The sequence below is a fragment of the Oncorhynchus mykiss genome, chromosome 19 (assembly GCF_013265735.2).
Source record: "Oncorhynchus mykiss isolate Arlee chromosome 19, USDA_OmykA_1.1, whole genome shotgun sequence".
Lineage (NCBI taxonomy): Eukaryota > Metazoa > Chordata > Actinopteri > Salmoniformes > Salmonidae > Oncorhynchus > Oncorhynchus mykiss.
Genome location: NC_048583.1, coordinates 20,882,881 through 20,906,306, shown reverse-complemented (window position 1 = coordinate 20,906,306; position 23,426 = coordinate 20,882,881). Strand labels below are relative to the sequence as shown.

General features: G+C 46.9%; 1 protein-coding gene across 2 annotated transcripts in view; it reads right to left on the bottom strand.

Moving 5' to 3' along the window:
* Nucleotides 1-23,426, bottom strand: part of LOC110497517 (catenin alpha-2) — a 663,050-nt gene that overhangs the window by 425,638 nt on the left and 213,986 nt on the right. For both annotated transcript variants that reach the window (XM_036954442.1, XM_036954443.1), the window contains exon 7: nt 12,537-12,740. In XM_036954442.1, the coding sequence (XP_036810337.1) occupies nt 12,537-12,740 (204 nt within the window). The remainder of the gene's footprint in view (nt 1-12,536; nt 12,741-23,426) is intronic.

Here is a 23,426-nt window from a genome sequence, read left to right as displayed (position 1 = left end):
TAGAGGGGAGAAAAAAGGAGACAAAGGGATATTGAGAGAGGCCGAAAGAAAAAGAGAGACGGAGTGAGTCAAAGTCCCTTTTTGAAAGAAAACTATAGACAGGACATTGGAATTGGTAACCCACTACATAAAATAAAAGAGGGAAAGAGAGAGAGAGAGAGAGAGAGAGAGAAAAGAGAGAGATTGAATAGAGATAGCATGAGAGCGAGAACACACACAAACACATGGGAGCGAAAAGGGATAACACCCCGACTCTGGGTGAATGAGAAATCTGAAGCCCGTTTTTTGTCTCATCACCTCACCGTAATACACCAGAGCGCTAGCAGACAACACCGAGTCACACTGTGATTTATTATCAATCTCTGGGCCTATTTTATTTTCCTGATTACCATGGGCGGCTAACACGGACAGCAAATTAATGAAAAGGCTGGGGAATTATAAACTCCACTTCTCCCGGTGCCACGCTTGAATTATCTGGGAAGAGGACTGAATTAGGAAGCTGCCAATAACCTCTGCGAATAATGATTTCTCGCTCTTTTGAGGAACTATCAAAGAGGGCCTCAAAATGTCAGCCTTGGGTAGGAGGGGAGTTTATTATTTTCTGAGGAAAGAGAACAAGAAGAACAAAGATAGGTCCATCCCCAAGGTCCATCCAAAGACTTTTCTTGAACTGTTTTATTAGACCACGTTTGCTCTCAGGGATGACGGTTGCCGGGGAAGATGCCAGAGTTGTGAAAAAACAGGAGCACCTTGAGGAACACCTTGAGAGCTGTTTGTGAGTCTGAGAGCTTTATTCCGTGGTCTGTTTGGGTATCTGTGCTCTCCACGGGCAGGTGGTCCTGCTGTCCTGGATGGAGGACAGTGATCACTGTGGGTCAGTTCCCCCAGCTGTCTCCCTCTCTTCTTGGGGGAGGAGACGGACGGTGAAGGACTGCCTCTGGAGCGGTGGAGCCCCGGAGGGCCGTGATTGAAACCACACACTCCCTTTTCTTGAATTAACAACTCTTAGGTCAGCCAGTTCACCGTCTCGTCTTCACCCTCCAAGATGGTGCCTTTGAGTGGGGGGGGGGGGGGGGGGGGGGGGTCGTGGGGCTACAAGGGGGGCTGATGGATTGCTGTAGCAGTTAAGTCTTTGCGATGCCAGGGTTATTTTTTGTTCGGAGCAAAACGGGAGAGTGCAGCTTGTGGCGGCAGTGGCGACGCATTAGGGTGTTGACAGATGGAAGGGGAGGGGCCACGGGACGCCGTGGGGAGCGCTGTGATTTATCACCCAGCGTGGGGCGTTCAACGAGCCGCATGTTGCCCGAGTGTGACAGAAGGGAAGGTCCCGACGGGAGGATGAATGGAGGGAGGGAGCGAGTGAGGAAGATGAGGAGGAGAGGAAGAGCGAGAGGGGGAACAGGACACTAAGCTTGAGAGAGCATTTTATTACCTAACCCAGGCGACCTCCAAGTGCTAAAATGCGGTATTATTGGGACGCCAGCGCATTTACACTGGTAGTCACGACAACTGCTTTGCTGTAAGCAAAGACACGGAGGGAATAAACTGACTTTTAGACCATGTGTTTGCTTCAATTACACCCCACGAACAGCCGCGGCAGTCGTTGTTGTCATTCTCCTTCTTCTCCGTCGGCTCCACCTCTTCAAACCATTACTTACTTATTACTTTCATTACTTATTTCTTTGGTCAATCTGGATTTGCATATCGGCTTCTAAGCGTCAGACTTCTCCTCACCTTCTAATCAGTGTCAAGAGGTAGGTAAGGGCAGACACTCCATTCCTCCTTCTTCATCTCTCGAGTAGTTCTTTCTTAACTTTGGCGTGGTGAGGAGAGGAGAGCGCAGCTCGATAATTCATCTGGTTCCACTTCCAATTCGATGAGAGGGAGCTGGGGGGAGGCAGTGTGACAGGTAGGTCCTTTGGGGAACAGATCGTTACACAGTGGGAATTATCCGGCAAACAGCAATCTGATACTCTGGCCCCGAGGCCCCGTGTAGTCCTTATGGATTCACTTCTACAAAAAAACGTACTGCAGAGTCTTCTACCAGTCTACTGAGAGTCCCGAGGTAGAATTTAAAGTGCCCCAAACATCTCAAATATCGCTCAAAGGCTAAATGACATATCTTTAGACCAGGCTCCGTAGGGATGTGTTCCACACTGAAGCATATGACATAAAGTGACACTGTCGTCCTACTAAGCCTTTAAGATTAAGCCCGAAGTCAATGGCTATTCAACATTGGATACTGTTCATGAACCGTTTGACGCGTGAGTCCCAAATATCTCTAACGGTCGACCAAGCATGAGTTTTTGTTTTTACGAGCCCCGTGTCAGAATCCACCCACTGTTCCAAGATGTGACGATTACACAACAGGACAGTTAAACCCAGGCTGCCCTCAAACCAAGGCACGCTGCCTGCTAATCATCTTGTAGGCTATGTTTGAACTTGTTCAATTGAAATGATTGTCGGACAAGTTTCAACAACAGTTTGAATTGAGGCGTGTTCCGTCTCCTCCTTAATTCGCATGGAAGTAGCCCATTTCACTGTTACGGACAATTACGTTTGAGGCTTTACTGAGCTGGACAAGAGCCTAAGCACAAACCTTTTTTTTATTCCTGGCACATTTTCCAGCTGGCGCATTGCATGCTGATTATACATTTGGACGTGTGTGCATTCCTATCACAGTAAGTGCCTTAATGCCTTATCATTATAGTTTCTGTATATTATGTCATTTCTTCCGTAGAGGGCTGTACTGATCATGCGCTAACGCTAAGCTGATTGGCAGTTGTGTGGGGCGCCATGTTGGTTGACATCATGCAATGCATGATCAAGACCAATGATGTTATTTAAAAAATAAAAAAAATGAATATATATTTCACCTTTATTTCACCTTTTTATTTTTTTATTTCACCTTTTATTTCAACCTTTTAACCTTTCACCTTCATTTCACCTTTCAAACAAAACGAGGTGAAGGGATGGCTCCCTCATCTTTCAAGTACATTTCCAGAAGTGAATGATGGTAGGTGACACACCCCCTTGCATTCTGCAAACAGACCCCAACGCATCTTGTCACCTCTTATCTTTGGTTGACGCTAAAAAACTAAGGACGCACACAAACTACCCATCTCGGATTACTTTAGATTTTCTGAAAGTGTTTTACTCAATTATTTCGATCACTGGTGAGGTCACACCGTCATGTGATTAATTGCAAAATAGTAATTGCTATTAGCTAATTCATAATTTGGTTGCTGTCAGCCGAGAGTTAGCTAAATATGACCGCTTGTGTTAGGTCACTCTTTCCTCAGTTAGCGCCATGACCAATGTAGCCTAAATTGTCCGGTTTGAATAAGAATTGTGTTACGCTGTAAACTGCTCACATTGAGAACATAACTGCTGACTGTTGCGTCAATTGTAACTCGGACGGTACTAAATAAGTGTTCTAATCATACCGGTTTGAGCGTACGCTGCTCGGACCAATGTACAACGATGGCACCCGTGTGTTCGTACGTGTCAAAGCCTTAATGTCGGATGTGCTGTCATGGCCCGAGGATGAACTGTACGCATTCACTTGTCAAATGCAGATCAGGAGAACACCACATCCTCAGAACTCACAATAGATATACATACAAATATATACTGTATATAGATGATGTACATAATTTATCTCTTTGATAGCGTTCTCCTGGCATCCGCCGAAACCCAGATTAGTCCGCCGGACTTTCAGATGGTGAAGCGTGATTCATCACTCCAGAGAATGCGTTTCCACTGCTCCAGACTCCAATGGCGGTGAGCTTTACACCACTCAAGCCAACACATTGGCATTGCACATGGTGATATTAGGCTTGTCTGCGGCTGCTCGGCCATGGAAACTCACTTCCTGAAGCTCCCGGCGAATAGTTATTGCGCTGACGTCGCTTCCAGAGGCCGTTTGGAACTCAGTAGTAAGTGTTGTAACCAAGGACACACAATATTTAACTGCTACGCGCTTTAGCACTCACGTTCTGTGAGCTTGGGTGGCTTAGTACTTTGAGCAAGTGTCCACATACTTTTGGTCATGTAGTGTGTAACCAAACTGGAGAGGACGCTCAAGGATGTCCATTTGGTGTCCATAAGGTTAATTGATTACAAGGTAGGTAGCTCTTCACTAAAGAAGGGCTTCAACATCCTGTGTAGGTTCATACCAACCTCTCAGGCTCTCAAACAGTCTTGAGAGGTTTAGAGAGGGAGAAACCACTGCCAGCCTGCGTCATTAGCCTACAGTTTTGTATTTGTCGGTTTGTTTATGCCGTGAATGCCCCAGCATTTGTCGGGCAAAACGACATGGGGGAGGTGGGGATTGAGTTATGTACATTGTCATCCTCTGGATTACAAATAAGCCTTGTGAAGAAGGGGGAAGAGACAAGCTGACGCACAACTGGCGTATGACAGTTCAATATGCTTGCGCTCAAGGTACATCTGAATGCAATCTATATCTGTTTCAGTGTATGCGATTGGTGGGCTGCATCCGCCACTCGACGACGCCCACGACGCCAGGCTTTGTTCCGGATCTCCTGCTGGCTGCGGGCGGCTCGTCAGTGGCTCGTCCTCAAACATTGGTGTGCGTCTAATGTAAGCAAAAAAGGGAACTGCATCAAGGCAAACGTGGGCCTCGCGTCACGCGGGCTTCAGCTAATGCTAAGTGATAGTCCGACAGAAAGGCCTTAATTATGAGAAATGCATGCTGCCTTGATTGTGTGCCGTTAATAAGATTTTTCCATGTCTAGCCACCTGAAGCGGTGTGTCAAGCTATTGCTGATGCTCGCTCGCTTAGAGAGGCAGTTTAGCAACTATGGCAGAGCCTGACAAGTTAATATGGGCTGTGGGAGCAATAACAACAAAGTGTGTGTGTGTGTGTGTGTGTGCGTGCGTGAGTATGTGTGCCTGCGTGTGTGTGTGTGTACGTGTGCATGTGTGAGTATACATGGTATATGTGTGTGTGTGTGTGTGTGCTATCACATGTGTCTGTGTGTGTGTGTGTGTGTGTGTCCATGGCAGTGTTTTACAGTGTGTGTGTGTGTGTGTGTGTGTGTGTGTGTGTGTGTGTGTGTGTGTGTGTGTGTGTGTCCATGGCAGTGTTTTACACGTGTGTGTGTGTGTGTGTGACAGGAGCCTCATCAGAAGCCTGGTACTGTAGGAGTGGGTAGATGACAGCAGAGTGTGAGGAGGAGGACATAGGAGCAGGAGGGAGCTGTGTATAATGAGCCAGCTAGAAACGACGACCACTGGCTGGCTGGCACAGAGAAAGAAGAAGAGAAGAGAAGAGAATAAGAGAGGGACAAAAGGGAGAGAAAAAGGAGACAATGGCAGACAGAAATTGAGAGAGACCGAGAGAGAAACCGAGAGAGAGAGAGCCCATGAGTGAGGCAGAGTCCACGTCGCAGGTAATTTGAACATCTCATCTCACACCACTGTCTCATCTGGTGCAAAACTAAAGCCTGGGAAACTTCCCAGCAACCCCCGCAACCCCCTGCCGCCCCGTCGACTTGTCAAGCTGCGTTTTCCTTTTCCCAAACTCCTGTAATTGAGCCGCCGGGCGCTTAAATCGTGCGCTCAGCGCGAGTCGGCCCATTTCCTGAATCGCAGCGAGGTGGGAGCCAGGCACCTCTCGGGGAGTGCTTGCCTGCAGCCACACCGAAAGACTTCAAAAGAACGAGACTAACAACACTGAAAGACGTCATCAGCACCTCCGCTGCCGTAGGATCCTCATTGTTTTTACGCAAGTCATCCTACCTGAGCTATCCACAAAGCCAGAGCTACAGCTTGATGAATGACGCCAATGTCTCGGGGGAGGTGATTAAAAACAAGTCTGAAAGCCTGCTGGATGTGCCATATCCGAGCATCAGATCATTAGTGACTTTCGTTTCGTTCGGATGTCGAAGGTGTACATTGAGGAAAAAAGTCCAGACCTGAGTTTGAATTTGTTTTTGTCTGTGCCCCGAAAATGTCCAGGCGGTGTACCGAATAGTGTTTTTACACAATCATTCTCGAGGGCGCTCCCTTGAGGGAGGTTGTGTTGGGCTCCTGCTGTGAGGGACATCAAAACAGGCAAGGCAGAAGAGATGTGGGGTTGAAGGTTGGTGTGGATGGGTTCCTGGGACATTATCCATTATCAGACAGGGGCAAGATCAGGCAGTAGTTAGCTCTACGCAGGCAGCAATCTGTGACCACCCTGTTTGGGCCCAGTACAAAGTTCAGGAGCGAAAACAACAGGAAAGATGTGGACACTCAGATTGGAGAGTGTACTGAGGTGCAAGTGGCAGGGAGAAAACACACGCCGCCACATTGATGGCCCATTGTCTGGGACGTCAGACGCGTCTGATCCATCCATCCCCTTTGATCAGCTTGGAGGCGCCTCCACACCCAATTAAGCTCAATCCATTCCAGTCATGTATTACTCAGCTTCATTTTACTACAAGCCTTTGCTCCTTACGTGTCCTTCGCACGCACGCAATTGTGCACACACGTCTCAGGTGATGAGTCACAGTCAGGACAGGGAGGCAATCGATCAATCTCAGGTGGGTTGTGTATGTGAGCGTGCATGCATATGGAGGTCGTTCTCTCATTGAGATGATATTGTACTGTAAACACAAGGGTAATTAGCAAACAGCCGAGCTCCACTGACCAGACCTTGGAGTGGACCAGACAGACAATCGAGGTCCTTTGATTCAGACAACAACTGCTTGGTTGATGCCTGCCATTATGGCCAGCGTTATTAGGACAGAGAGAATACTGCTGCTGGCTCAGAGATCCTACTCTGTATTATTTTGCCTGGACAGATGGACTGAGGGCATGCCAAAAATTGACATTTTTAACAAAATGGCTACCAAGTGAAACGGGACCTAGGAGCACAGAGGAGCACTGCCATTGTCTCAGCTGCCTGCCTCCTCCCGAAGAACCTCCAGGTGTAATGGAGTCCTGCACGCTGGCCAGCTGGGTTCGTGCCTGCTTAAAAAGTATTGATCTACTTCTCTCTTTTTTATGCCCCCTCTCCCTCCATCCTTTCTCATGGGCCAGGCGGTGTCTCAAGGGTCTCTCTCTCTCTCTCTCTCTCTCTCTCTCTCTCTCGTTCTCTCTCTCCTACTCCACTCACTCCATCACTCTTAAAACACTGGTTGTTTGAAAGGGGAGAGGATATGCTCTGATGAGGCATCTGTAGCTTTACAATAGCAGACACCTGCACACACACTGATTTCCCCGGTGTTATGTGCGTGAGGAGACCACACAGGTCTTGATTAGGCTCTCTCCATGTCACCCCCCCGAGGTGTGTGTGTGTGTGTGTGTGTGTGTGTGTGTGTGTGTGTGTGTGTGCAAACGGGCAGGCATCTATCTCCCCTAAACGGCTGTCCGTTTGGTGTGCCACGTCCCGCTAACTGCATGATTAAAACCCTCTTAAACTCTCCCTAAATCCTGTTTACTGTCTACTAGTCACACCCAGGGACCCAACGGTACCCCCCCCCCCCCCCGCCCCATCCCTATACATCCACCCCTGTACCTCCCGGCCATAAGCCCTAGCTATCAACATGCCCCTTGACCCAAGCCGGCAATGCATTACTCTTGCCGATCAATTGATAGATCGGTCCTGTCGGATCGGTCTGTAACCAATTCAGACGATACTGATGATTCAGCCAGGGAGCTCCGGGCCGCTGTCACCAATCACTGATCAGCAGCGCTGCCGGACAGGTATGGACATTCGCCTGTCACTTGGACCTAATTTATTGCTGACTACCACCATTGATTAACCTTGCCTTGTGGACCGCCGCAGTCCGAAGTTTCTGAGAAGGGAGGTTAAGGAGGAGTCTGCAACGATTATTGGAGTGAATGGAGCAGGGGGAGTGGGGAATAATGATGTTAACAGTGTTGTGTGTGTTCAGACTAGCACACTAAACTTGACTAAAGTTGGGGTGTTATAAAACATCTGTAACCTTAGGTCTTTGGACCAGTAAGCTATGGACGTTTTTCAGTCATCGGATGACCACTCAGCAACATGCCAGGGACAGGTGCAGGTCCACAGACCATAGGTTGAGAAGCACACTGAACTATATGGCTTTAGTGCTTTATCACAGCTTCTCTTAGTGTGTTAAGTGACTATTTCAGAGGCCACATTGCAGCTGCCTCTCCTCCAAGTGTGACCGTGTCCACACTGTCCACTTTAGCAATCCGCACCACCCTCATCCAATCGCAGGGAGAAGACGCCCGCCACAGAGACCGCCAAGTGTCCGAGCGACAGAGGTTCACCGGCGGCATTTAAGACCTGTCAAATCCCTCTCGGGAGGTTGTGTTTGAAGAGGGGACCACCTCGCCACTTTATTGACCCGTGTTTACTCTCACGCTTACTGCCGTTTACCCACAATCCCCTATCAATGGGCACTGCAATCAACTACCTGTCTGTCAGAGCCCACGGAAGAAGAAATACAACTCTGGGGTGCATCCGAAATGGTAGCCTATATACAGATGTAGGATCTTCATTTGACCACCCTGTAACAGGATAACTATCCTGAAATGCAGGTTTAAAATGGCTTCTGAAGTTTGTCATTTCCATGTAGACATTTTAGACTTGATTGCCCCTTACAAAAATGCATCAACCACTACAAAATGTCCATAGATTATAATTCATTTTGTTTATATTATGATGTGTGTTGTCTGTATTATTGTGTGTTTTATCTGTATAATTGTGTGTTTTGTCTGGTATTATTGTGTGTTTTGTCTGGTATTATTGTGTGTTTTGTCTGGTATTATTGTGTGTTTTGTCTGGTATTATTGTGTGTTTTGTCTGGTATTATTGTGTGTTGTGTCTGAATTATTATGTGTTTTGTCTGGTATTATTGTGTGTTTTGTCTGGTATTATTGTCTGTTTTGTCTGTTATTATTGTGTGTTTTGTCTGTATTATTATGTGTTTTGTCTGGTATTATTGTCTGTTTTGTCTGTTATTATTGTGTGTTTTGTCTGTCTTATTATGTGTTTTGTCTGGTATTATTGTCTGTTTTGTCTGTTATTCTTGTGTGTTTTGTCTCTAATTTTTGTGTGTTTTGTCTGTATTATTGTGTGTTTTGTCTGTATTATTATGTGTTTTGTCTGGTATTATTGTCTGTTTTGTCTGTTATTATTGTGTGTTTTGTCTGTCTTATTATGTGTTTTGTCTGGTATTATTGTCTGTTTTGTCTGTATTATTATGTGTTTTGTCTGGTATTATTGATTGTTTTGTCTGTTTTATTATGTGTTTTGTCTGGTATTATGTCTGTTTTGTCTGTTATTATTGTGTGTTTTGTCTGTCTTATTGTGTGCTTTGTCTGTATTATTATGTGTTTTGTCTGGTATTATTGTTTGCTTTGTCTGTTTTATTATGTGTTTTGTCTGGTATTATGTCTGTTTTGTCTGTTATTATTGTGTGTTTTGTCTGTCTTATTGTGTGCTTTGTCTGTATTATTATGTGTTTTGTCTGTATTATTATGTGTTTTGTCTGGTATTATTGTTTGTTTTGTCTGTATTAGTAAGTGTTTTTTCTAGTATTATTGTGTGGTTTGAGTTTCACCCTTTTTGCCCTCAAAACAGCCCCAATTTGTCAGGGAATGGGCCCTACAAGGTGTCGAAAGCGTTCCAATAGGGATGTTGGCTCACGCTGACTCCAATGCTTCCCACATGTGTGTTAAATTGGCTGGATGTCCTTTGGGTGGTGGACCATTCTTGATACACACAAGAAAACTGTTGAGCATGAAAAAGCTAGCCGTGTTGTAGTTCTGACACAATTAAACCGGTGCGCCTGGCACCTACCACCATACCCCGTTCAACGGCACTTCATTATTTTGTCTTGCCCATTCACCCTCTGAGTGGCACACACACAATCCAAGTTTCAATTGTCTTAAGGCTTAAAAATCCTTATTTTCTTCTCCCCTTCACCCAAACTGATCGAAGTGGATTTAACAAGTGACATCAAGGAAATAACAGGTTTTGACTAATGTTTCGTAGACTCAATGTACATATAACTGTGTCTGCGCTTCTACGTTTTGGCGCTCTGCATCATTCACAGCAGACTTGGGTACAAATAGTACCTGCGTTTCTTTCAAATAGTTTAAGCATTTGATTGTGCACGTCTGGAAACAAGAGACTGAAGCCTTAATAGACCCCAGGAATGAGAACCTGCTGTAATCTAGCTTTCAATACCACAGCTATTACCACTACCAGACGACAGGACACACTGAACAGTCAGAGATGTGCTGTATTTAACATTTCGGCTTCCATTCATGAAACATTGACATGTCCTCTACCATTCTCGATGCAAAAGCAGCTTTAGCGAAAGAAAATGTGCTGTTTAACTTTCGGTTGGGAAGACTACAGCTTGGGTGACTAAAAAGAGCTCCTGGCAATCCTACCACAGACGAGAGAGAAACAATGAGTAAACGTTACCACATCTTCTGACTGTTTAACCAAACGAGTGTAAATCAACCTCAGTCACAACTGTGCCAGAGTTTATGAGTGGACAATGGACCGGACAATTCCGTCAGTTCCTCGCTAAATTTGTGACATGTATCAAATACTTCATCTTTTAGATGTTCAGAAGCGTCTCAATTATTTCTGAGGGCTGTCCCGCTCATAGATATCATTTATATTCAGTGAAAATAGTACGTGAAAATGAAACAAATTGCTTATTGCATTAAATATGCATCCGTTTCAAACGCAACTTGTCGTCACCACTACACAAAATCAAAGCTTTTCTGTCACAGAGTCAGTCCCCTATAGCTCACCTTTTTCTGGTATAAATTTATTTGGATAGTCCCAAAATAGATTGTTTGTAATTCGGTAGATGTTCAACTAACAACAACATTTTGACTAACTATCGAGTAATCCTAACCCTCGCCTTAACCCTAGCTTAACCTAACCCTTATTCTAACGCTAAACTGAAATGTAACCCTTAACTGTAACCCTAAAAAGCTGTGGCATATCAAAAGAGTTGGAATTGATAGTTTAGACATCTGTAAATCACCTATAGGGGACTATCAAAATGAAGTGTGCGATTAAGATCACTTCATTCGTCAAATTACTCACAAGATCCAATGGAAATTTGACCTCCACTTTATCACAATCCCGCCCGAAAGACCTACAGGGAGCATGCCATTCTTCGGCACCTGTGGAGCAGTTGTTGTGGTGGGTAAGTGCCTTACTCAAGGGCACAACGGCAGGCGATGGCATCTAGGATTTGATATCTAGGATTTGATATAGCCAGCTCACTTCCCGCCAGATTTTTCCCATCAGACCCGGGATTAGAATTTGCAACCCTCCGATTGTTAGCTGGCCTCTCTAACCACTAGGCCACCTGCCGCCCATGAACTATCCTTCTAACTGTCACAGACAGAATGGAGACAACTCAGAAGACATATTTGTTGTCCCCATGCCTGAGTTTCTACTGTGAGATTGTGGGTGGCCATTGCTTTGGTAAACACACTAGTTGGGCCCAGAGGACGATGGTAGTGCTGATGAGCTACTTAGGATCAACGAGGGATTCAAAAGCCTCTGAGCCCGAGCTCTCTGCTACTGCTAATGACTACAAACGCTGACAGAGAGAGAGAGAGAGAGAGAGAGAGAGAGAGAGAGAGAGAGAGAGAGAGAGAGAGAGAGAGAGAGAGAGAGAGAGAGAGAGAGAGAGAGAAACAGGGAGGGAGGAGGACATAAAGAGAAAGAGGAGGGAAAGAGAAAATTCAGAGGGACCCCCTACTCAAGGACTAGGGCCCTTTAAGTAATAACTGAAAACAAATTGCACCACGGCCACCACCACCACTGAAAGTTCATTCATGATCCCCTTAATATATCCAAAATGGCCACCCAGTCACCAAACTAAGCCCTGTAGGCCAAACCAAAACAAGGCTGAAATGACACGATAGAGCCCCCATTTCGGCTCTGGTAGCAGTGAAGTCTATGGATGCTGAGCACAGCAAAGCACACACTAACCTTGTGCAGTGAGTGAAACACATGAATGCACCGTGGCTGCAGCCAACCTTCCTTCACTGCAGTAACTCAACTCCAAAGTCAAGGCCATTAGGGGGTTATCTAACGGCCCAACCAGGGGGTCGGAAACTGCTCTGCAGTTGGGGGTTATGGACTGAGGAGATTTATAGGGAGGAATAATGCTGGGAGCCAACATGACATTCTTGTCTCTCGTGTCACGCTGTGCACATCACATTACAGTCCACTATCACACTGTAGAATAGAGGAGGATGGATTTCAACAGTGTAAAACTAGAGAAGTGTGCAAGTTAGTGGTAAACGGGAGAGTGGGGAATTGTCTGGCGCTGAAAAAAGGATAGATGGGGCAATGTGTGAAGTGGAGCTGTGGTGTGTGTGTGTGTGTGTGTGTGTGTGCGTGCGTGCATGCGTGTGTGGTTGTAGTGACATTTTTAACAGGATTTAGAAGGGATAGAACATGAGTGGTACAAACTGTATCTGAGGAAAGGTGTGTGTGTGTGTGTTTATATGAGGTAAACCCAAAATCCTCTTCGAGGGGTTCTCACATTGTTCATGTACTCGCTCAGCAGGTCTTGCAGGGCCTGCCGGACGGCGTTGCACTCGGCCACGATGCGCTCGCGGCGGTCGTCGCGGGTGCAGGACGAGTCGGCCATGAGGGCGGCGCCGCTGATGATGCTCTCCAGGCGCTCCTCCAGGGAGGGGCGGAAACGCGCTTCGCTGAACGTCAGCGGGTCCAGGATGATCTTGTTCTGACCGGGAGGAAAGGAGAGAGGGAGGTCAGAAACAGGCTAACTAAAGGGTCAACTTTTGAATGCTACTGCACTTCAGAACTTTGTGCCCAACGAGACTGTTTAGTATTCAGAGTGGAGCATGTCACTCCTTTATCTTATTAACCAAAGGTTAAGTGTTGGGTCACCCAATTGTATGTAAGCCCTGTTGGGCTGTTTACAAGAATGATGAACACATGGAAATGCACGTTAGAATCACCCATGAAAAGCTACAATCTACATTCAAGATTACTTTGCCACCAGCGCTAACTATAATACATGTCAAAACAAACGACACAGATGAAGATCTGAGGAAGACATGAGAGAGAGACAGAGAGAGAGAGAAAGAGAGGGAGAGAGAGAAAGAGAGGGAGAGAGGGAGAGAGAGAAAGAGAGGGAGAGAGAGGCCAGTTTAAGTTATGTTTCTGCCGTCAACCATGAGTTACATAAAAATACATCTTAGCTGTTTCTTTGGAACAGGTTGTTGCTGAAATATATTACTGGTAGCATAGGTTTATGTCTGAGGTTCACAGAGTCATATACACCCTTCTGGTCTTCATAATGACTGTAGTAATACACATAATAATATCGGACTGACCCATGTCTAAGGCCACCATCTCCCAACGAGAGAGAGAGAGAGAGAGAGAGAGAGAAAAAACAGAAAAAGAGAGAATATTGGACAAATAAGAAAGAGGAGGAAAGAGAGGACTTGTACGACAGCAGGCGGCAGTAGCCCATTTCAATTTATTAATGACACTCTCTGTCAGGGAGAGAGAGAAAAAAAATGAAAGAAAAAAAGATAGATAGAAAGAAAGGGAGAAAGATGGTAAAGAAAAAAATAAAGAAAAAAATGTATAAATAAAAGGAGAAAGAATGAGAGAAACAGAGAGTGCTACAACAGCAGGAGGTAGTTACAGGTAGGGAGTGTAACAAAGCTAGCAAACACATTTGGCAGTGATAGCAGATGGCTCAGTGCAATCTGTCAGCACTAGGTGGTAAAGCCAGAGGCTGAGAGTGGAGGAAAGGTCACCTTCAAGCTTAGCTTCAGGGTCCTAGTACCAGACCCTTACACCCCCCTCCCCGCCTGCTTTATGGGGCCTTTAAGCACAGTGAGGAGACACAGGGGCCCCGGCTTTTATTATTGGAAGTAGCCGCAAAATATACTTTTTTATGATCTGTACAGCAGGTAAGAACAAAAATTACCATTTTGATGGAGAAGGTATTACGTTTTACGGCCGTACAATTTCAATATCCCATTCGGCAGCAGTTTGTGATGCGGTGGAGTTTTAAAGAGGGAGAAGCCACGGCGGGTAGGCAACGTTTATTAGTAAAGAGGTGCCTAAATCCCTGTGTGTGTGTGTGTGTGTGTGTGTGTGTGTGTGTGTGTGTGTGTGTGTGTGTGTGTGTGTGTGTGTGTGTGTGTGTGTGTGTGTGTGTGTTCATATCGGTTGTACTGCGCATTACGGTTGAAAACAGTTCCAGTCGGGCGTAGTTGAAAACAAAATACAGTGCAGTTCAATGACTACTGTCTTCGACTGTTTTGCGAGGGCCTAATTTGTTTCAGGTTGCAGCTAGACAGCATCTATTTTCCACAAAGCGAGTTAGCCACAATGTCTAGTCTAGCAACTGAAGCCTATTCTAAAGAACAGCAGGGTGCTATCACATTGACGGGAGACACAGAGCACACACACATTTCCCATTTACATTTTAGCCATTTAGCAGACTCTCTTATCCGGAGCGACTTCCACACGCACACAGACAGAGAGACATCGAGCTGATGGCTTTGTCTGAAACCCTGAAGTGGCAACCCAGCCCTATGAGTGGGAAACCCATTCCAGGCCACTGCTCTGTGTATGCGAGAACGAGAGCAACAACACAGATGGTATTAGACATGGCGTGTCGAGTCATATCCATCTCTATCCTGCCCATAATGCTCCATAATTATCACTGTTTTCTCTGCCTTTAATGTCAGTTCATCTTGTATCTTATTAAGAGTCTCCGGCATCGCAGGCTTGGTAAGCACAATCCATTGGCTTCGGGAGGACATTACAAAGACAGTGAGCCTTCAGAATGGGGCTAGATGGTTGCGTTTCTATTGTTTGCATCGATCAAACATGCTAGCCGCGCGAAAAGGCGATGGCATGCATTCCGGTAATACAGGCATTCATTAAAGTTTGCCTAATCTCGTTTTCTTTAACGTGGGAGAGAGGAGAGGGGGATGGAGGGAAGAATGGGAATGCCCAGCATCTGTAGAGCTAGAGGCAGCCTGGATAAAACTGGCTGCAATCAGAGGAGTATTGTCTTTCTTACGTTTCAGTGTTGCACGACGTGGAACCGCTCTGCTATCCTTGTTCGGGGTGACACTGTTGTAATTTCGTTTTTTTTTTGTTTACATTTCCACAATTTATTCATGGGCGCAGAATATTTACAGAAGCGATTTAGGTTGAAGTCAGTCTCTCTCACCGCTCGCATCAGGGTTCAACAGAGGTCGCCTCCCGTAGCCCGCCGCCCATGAGCTAAGCTACATTACATCAGATGGTTCTGATTTGTAAATAAACAAAAAAATGTCAACAAAGAAATATCCCCCAAAAAGCAGTCAGCAGTAGTGCCCTGCCTTAGCATACATAACAGAACTAAAATGTATGTTTTTGGGGCAGTAGTAGCAGAAGCAAGCGAATGGCAACAGTGAGTTGCGTTCAGAGCCTGGCCAGTGAGCTACGTTCAGGCTCCACTCAGGCCTCTAATCCTGGGGGCAGGGTGACAGGCTAATTGTCAAACGATGCATGAGAAAGACAGGCAGGGAGAGAGAGAGAGAGAGAATATGGGATGAATTCAGCCACAGTGAGGGGGATGAGATGAATAAAAATAGAGAGAGAACGAGAGAAAGAGAGAGAGAGAGTGAAGAGGAAAGAGGGTCTGAGACAGAGAAAAAGAGGAGAGTTGTGAGACAGCAGGACAGTAGTGCCTCTGTTCATATTACTAATGACACTCTCGCTCAGGTACCTCTAACACTACCCTGCCTCTTATACAAGCCCTGGCCTACATTCACATTCACTGGTTGGAGCCTCAGGAACCCAAATACCGAATCCATGATTCCCAAAGGGACTAATTTTATCAGTTACATTTGACAGTTTAAGTCTGTATAGCAGTTTGTGTTCTAGTTTAAAAGGCAATGAGGTCCTTTATCTACTTCCACAGAGTCAGATGAACTTGTGGATGTCATTTGTATGTTTCTGTGTCCAGTTTAAAGGAAGACAGAGGTAGTTTCACAAGCCAATGCTAACTAGTGTTAGGGCAATGACTGGAAGTCTATAGGTATACGTTGGCATGCTAGTAGATCCCATAGACTTCCAGGCAATTGTGCTAATGCTAGTTAGGATTGGCTCACGAAACTACCTTCAACTACCATTTGCCAAAATCCTGAAGTATCCATTTAAAACCACAACCGCAGAAATAAATACCTACAGTAGCTACCTTCCATTTAGGATATGTCCAATTGTTGTCTTCACTGGGGTGTTTCAACTTCAACAGACCAGGTGAAATACAAAATACATATGTTTGAGTTACACTGGCCAGGCATGAATCATTTCATGTGCACTCAAGATACTGCAGGTTCAACTTTTATACTGTGACTATGTCTATGTTCATCTTAAGTATTCCGGGAACTGAAGTACTCTTGATCATCATACAGTTGAAGTCGGAAGTTTACATACACTTAGGTTGGAGTCATTGAAACTCATTTTTCAACCACTCCACACATTTCTTCTTAACAAACTATAGTCTTGGCAAGTCGGTTAGGACATCTATTTTGTGCATGACACAAGTAATTTTCCCAACAATTGTTTACTGACAGATTATTTCACTTATAATTCACTATATCACAACTCCAGTGGGTCAGAGGTTTACATACACCAAGTTGACTGTGCCTTTAAACAGCTTGGAAAATTCCAGAAAATTATGTCATGGCTATGGAAGCTTCTGATTGGCATCATTTGAGTCAATAGGAGGTGTACCTGTGGATCTATTTCAAGGCCTACCTTCAAACTCAGTGCCTCTTTGCTTGACATCATGGGAAAATCAGAGGAAATCAGCCAAGACCTCAGAAAATAAATTGTAGACCTCCACAAGTCTGGTTCATCCTTGGGAGCAATTTCCAAACACCTGAAGGTACCACGTTCATCTGTACAAACAATAGTACACAAGTTTAAACACCATGGGACGACGCAGCCGTCATACCGCTCAAGAAGGCTGTCTCTTCTGTCTCCTAGAGATTAATGTACTTTGTTTATGAAAGAAATAAAAAGCTGAAAGACATAAAATCTGAAATCAATCATTCTCTCTACTAATATTCAGACATTTCACATTCTTAAAATCAAGTGGTGATCCTAACTAACCTAAGACAGGACATTTTTAGTAGGATTAAATGTCAGGAATTGAGAAAAACAGAGTTTTAATGTATTTGGCTAAGGTGTATGTAAACTTCAGACTTCAACTGTATGTGACTTGTTTCAGGAAACGTATGTTGCGGGTCACAGAACAGCAGTTTTTTTAATCCAAATAAGATATTGGGCAACAATGCCTTCTCGAACATGTGAACTTTCATGTAACTTAATAACAAACTTGTATGCCATTTGTAAATACGAATGCAATTGTTAAATTACGAGCCTAGTTGGTTTAGCCAAAGAAAAGTCAGCAACCTTACTGCTAGCCATGATTGGCTGAGATAATAAGTGGGCTGGACATGCCGAAAGATAGGTTTGGATTGGTCTGTCATATAGCTGTTACGGTGCGTGAATGAGGACCCAAAAGCGAATCAACTTAAACAGAGCTTCTTTAATTACCAAACATAGGTAGGCTCAGATGGACCGGCAGATTCCGACAGGACAGGACAAGGTTACAGCAAACATGACGACAGTCTGGTTCAGGCATGAATGACACAAACAAACAAGAATCCGACAAGGACAGGAGCAGAAACAGAGAGAGATATAGGGACCTAATCAGAGGGAAAAAAGGGAACAGGTGGGGAACGGGGTGAATGGGTAGTTAGAGGAGACAAGGGACAGCTGGGGGAAAGCGGGGGAGAAAAGGTAACCTAACACGACCAGCAGAGGGAGACAGGGTGAAGGGAAAGGACAGAGACAAGACAACATGACAGTACATGACAGTACCCCCCCACTCACCGAGCGCCTCCTGGCGCACTCGAGGAGGAAACCTGGCGGCAACGGAGGAAATCATCAATCAGCGCACGGTCCAGCACGTCCCGAGAGGGAACCCAACTCCTCTCCTCAGGACCGTACCCCTCCCAGTCAACTAGGTACTGATGACCACGGCCCCGAGGACGCATGTCCAAGATCTTACGGACCCTGTAGATAGGTGCGCCCTCGACAAGGATGGGGGGGGGGGGGGGGAAGACGAGCGGGGGCGCGAAGAACGGGCTTAACACAGGAGACATGGAAGACCGGGTGGACGCGACGAAGATATCGCGGAAGAAGAAGTCGCACTGCGACAGGATTAATGACCTGAGAGATACGGAATGGACCAATGAACCGCGGGGTCAACTTGCGAGAAGCCGTCTTAAGGGGAAGGTTCTGAGTGGAGAGCCAAACTCTCTGACCGCGACAATACCTAGGGCTCTTAGTTCTACGCTTATTAGCAGCTCTCACAGTCTGCGCCCTATAACGGCAAAGTGCAGACCTGACCCTCTTCCAGGTGCGCTCGCAACGTTGGACAAAAGCCTGAGCGGAGGGGACGCTGGACTCGGCGAACTGAGATGAGAACAACGGAGGCTGGTACCCGAGGCTACTCTGAAAAGGAGATAGCCCGGTCGCAGACGAAGGAAGCGAGTTGTGGGCGTATTCTGCCCAGGGGAGCTGTTCTGACCAAGACGCAGGGTTGCGAAAAGAAAGACTGCGTAAGATGCGACCAATAGTCTGATTGGCCCGTTCTGCTTGACCGTTAGACTGGGGGTGAAAGCCGGAAGAGAGACTGACGGAAGCCCCAATCAAACGGCAAAACTCCCTCCAAAATTGAGACGTGAATTGCGGACCTCTGTCCGAAACGACGTCTGACGGAAGGCCATGAATTCTGAAAACATTCTCGATGATGATTTGTGCCGTCTCTTTAGCAGAAGGAAGCTTAGCAAGGGGAATGAAATGAGCCGCCTTAGAGAACCTATCGACAACCGTAAGAATAACAGTCTTCCCCGCTGACGAAGGCAGTCCGGTGACAAAATCTAAGGCGATGTGAGACCACGGTCGAGAGGGAATAGGAAGCGGCCTGAGACGGCCGGCAGGAGGAGAGTTACCGGACTTAGTCTGCGCGCAGACCGAACAAGCAGCCACGAAACGACGCGTGTCATGCTCCCGGGTGGGCCACCAGAAACGCTGGCGAATGGAAGCAAGCGTACCCCGAACGCCAGGGTGGCCGGCTAACTTGGCAGAGTGAGCCCACTGAAGAACGGCCAGACGAGTAGGAACGGGAACGAAAAGAAGGTTCCTAGGACAAGCGCGCGGCGACGGAGTTTGAGTGAGTGCTTGCTTTACCTGCCTCTCAATTCCCCAGACAGTCAACCCGACAACACGCCCCTCAGGGAGAATCCCCTCGGGGTCAGTGGAGGCTACTGAAGAACTGAAGAGACGAGACAAAGCATCAGGCTTGGTGTTCTTAGAGCCCGGACGATAAGAAATCACGAACTCGAAACGAGCGAAAAACAGCGCCCAACGCGCCTGACGCGCATTAAGTCGTTTGGCAGAACGGATGTACTCAAGGTTCCTATGGTCAGTCCAAACGACAAAAGGAACGGTCGCCCCCTCCAACCACTGTCGCCATTCGCCTAGGGCTAACCGGATGGCGAGCAGTTCGCGGTTACCCACATCATAGTTACGTTCCGACGGCGACAGGCGATGAGAAAAATACGCGCATGGGTGGACCTTGTCGTCAGAGAGGGAGCGCTGAGAAAGGATGGCTCCCACTCCCACCTCTGACGCGTCAACCTCGACAACGAACTGTCTAGAGACGTCAGGTGTAACAAGGATAGGAGCGGATGTAAAACGATTCTTGAGGAGATCAAAAGCTCCCTGGGCGGAAACGGACCACTTAAAGCACGTCTTGACAGAAGTAAGGGCTGTGAGAGGAGCTGCCACCTGACCGAAATTACGGATGAAACGACGATAGAAGTTCGCGAAGCCGAGAAAGCGCTGCAGCTCGACGCGTGACTTAGGGACGGGCCAATCAATGACAGCTTGGACCTTAGCGGGATCCATCTTAATGCCTTCAGCGGAAATAACAGAACCGAGAAATGTGACGGAGGAGGCATGAAAAGTGCACTTCTCAGCCTTCACAAAAAGACAATTCTCTAAAAGGCGCTGGAGGACACGTCGAACGTGCTGAACATGAATCTGGAGTGACGGTGAAAAAATCAGGATATCGTCAAGGTAAACGAAAACAAAGATGTTCAGCATGTCTCTCAGGACATCATTGACTAATGCCTGAAAGACAGCTGGAGCGTTAGCGAGGCCGAAAGGAAGAACCCGGTATTCAAAGTGCCCTAACGGAGTGTTAAACGCCGTCTTCCACTCGTCCCCCTCCCTGATGCGCACGAGATGGTAAGCGTTACGAAGGTCCAACTTAGTGAAAAACCTGGCTCCCTGCAGGATCTCGAAGGCTGAAGACATAAGAGGAAGCGGATAACGATTCTTCACTGTTATGTCATTCAGCCCTCGATAATCTATGCAGGGGCGCAGAGACCCGTCCTTCTTCTTGACAAAAAAAAACCCCGCTCCGGCGGGAGAGGAGGAGGGGACTATGGTACCGGCGTCAAGAGCTACAGACAAATAATCTTCGAGAGCCTTACGTTCGGGAGCCGACAGAGAGTATAGTCTACCCCGGGGGGGGGTGGTTCCCGGAAGGAGATCAATACTACAATCATACGACCGGTGTGGAGGAAGAGAGGTGGCCCTGGACCGACTGAACACCGTGCGCAGATCGTGATATTCCTCCGGCACCCCTGTCAAATCACCAGGCTCCTCCTGTGAAGAAGAGACAGAGGAAACAGGAGGGATAGCAGACATCAAACATTTCACATGACAAGAGACGTTCCAGGAGAGGATAGAATTACTAGACCAATTAATGGAAGGATTATGACAAACTAGCCAGGGATGGCCCAAAACAACAGGTGTAAAAGGTGAACGAAAAATTAAAAAAGAAATGGTTTCACTATGATTACCAGAAACAGTGAGGGTTAAAGGTAGCGTCTCACGCTGAATCCTGGGGAGAGGACTACCATCCAGGGCGAACAAGGCCGTGGGCTCCTTTAACTGTCTGAGAGGAATGTCATGTTCCCGAGCCCAGGTCTCGTCCATAAAACAGCCCTCCGCCCCAGAGTCTATTAAGGCACTGCAGGAAGCTGACGAACCGGTCCAGCGTAGATGGACCGACAAGGTAGTGCAGGATCTTGAAGGAGAGACAGGAGTAGTAGCGCTCACCAGTAGCCCTCCGCTTACTGACGAGCTCTGGCCTTTTGCTGGACATGAAGTGACAAAATGACCAGCGGAACCGCAATAGAGACAGAGGCGGTTGGTGATTCTCCGTTCCCTCTCCTCAGTCGAGATGCGGATACCTCCCAGCTGCATGGGCTCAGCACCCGAGCCGGCAGAGGAAGATGGTAGTGATGCGGAGAGGGAGGCGACGGAGAGCGCAAGCTCCTTTCCACGAGCTCGGTGACGAAGATCAACCCGTCGCTCAATGCGAATAGCGAGTTCAATCAAGGAATCCACGCTGGAAGGAACCTCCCGGGAGAGAATCTCATCCTTTACCTCTGCGCGGAAACCCTCCAGAAGACGAGCGAGCAAGGCCGGCTCGTTCCAGCCACTGGAGACAGCAAGAGTGCGAAACTCAATAGAGTAGTCTGTTATGGATCGATTGCCTTGACATAGGGAAGACAGGGCCCTGGAAGCCTCCTCCCCAAAAACAGATCGATCAAAAACCCGTATCATCTCCTCCTTAAAGTCTGGATACTGGTTAGTACACTCAGCCCTTGCCTCCCAGATTGCCGTGCCCCACTCACGAGCCCGTCCAATAAGGAGAGATATGACGTAGGCGACACGAGCAGTGCTCCTGGAGTAAGTGTTGGGCTGGAGAGAAAACACAATATCACACTGGGTGAGGAACGAGCGGCATTCAGTGGGCTCCCCAGAGTAACACGGCGGGTTATTGATTCTGGGCTCCGGAGATTCGAAAGCCCTGGAAGTGGCCGGTGGATCGAGGCGGAGATGGTGAACCTGTTCTGTGAGGTTGGAGACTTGGGTGGCCAGGGTCTCAACGGCATGTCGAGCAGCAGACAATTCCTGCTTGTGTCTGCCTAGCATCGCTCCCTGGATCTCGACGGCTGAGTGGAGAGGATCCGAAGTCGCTGGGTCCATTCTTGGTCGGATTCTTCTGTTACGGTGCGTGAATGAGGACCCAAAAGCGAATCAACTTAAACAGAGCTTCTTTAATTACCAAACATAGGTAGGCTCAGATGGACCGGCAGATTCCGACAGGACAGGACAAGGTTACAGCAAACATGACGACAGTCTGGTTCAGGCATGAATGACACAAACAAACAAGAATCCGACAAGGACAGGAGCAGAAACAGAGAGAGATATAGGGACCTAATCAGAGGGAAAAAAGGGAACAGGTGGGGAACGGGGTGAATGGGTAGTTAGAGGAGACAAGGGACAGCTGGGGGAAAGCGGGGGAGAAAAGGTAACCTAACACGACCAGCAGAGGGAGACAGGGTGAAGGGAAAGGACAGAGACAAGACAACATGACAGTACATGACAATAGCACGCTTCTGTCTATTTGAGCTGGTCAGTGTGTCTAGGTAATCCTGTCTTACGCTGCTTTTCTTTAATTTATTGTGTATTAAAACTTCATAAGTGTTGCTCTCCTCTTTCTGGAGGGCTGAATTTTGAAAATCAGTGGAATTCGAGTATGATAGCTAATGAGATGGAGAAAACACTAGTCTCCGGATTACATCTTCAAACTAAGGGGAACCATGGCATCCGACAGGAGACACGTCCAACCATGAATGATGTACACGGGTAAGATAGTCTAGCTAGCTACTGAGATGCGCAGCAGTCTAAGGCACTGCATCTCAGTGCTAGAGGCGTCACTACATATACCCTGTATCACAACAGGCCCTGATTGGGAGTCCCAAAGGGCGGCACATAATTGGTCCAGCGTCGTCCGGGTTTGGCCGGTGTAGGCCGTCATTGTAAATAGGAATTTGTTCTTAACTGACTTGCATAGTTAAATAAAGGTTAAAATATTATGTATTTAACCTTTAAATAAAGGTTTCACATATTACACGTTTCTAATTTTGACAGAAAGAGCCATGAGTTGTGATTATACATTATCATTTACCTAGCTAGCTAACGATAGCTGGCTGGCTCACTAGCTAACTTTACGTGTATGACCTTATTATTTGTATCTCAGAGCCATTTGCCTGTTAGCTAGCTAACATTGAACCTGGTTGGTTCAAAGCTAACGCTCTGGATAACATACCAGCCTAACCAGCTCTGCTAGGGCGAGTAATGTTCAGTGAGCTGTTCTCTCTCACTTAGATGTCTGGAAGTAGCTGGCAAGTTAGCTTGGGTGCTTGACTGCTGTTAGTACATTCGGATCAAC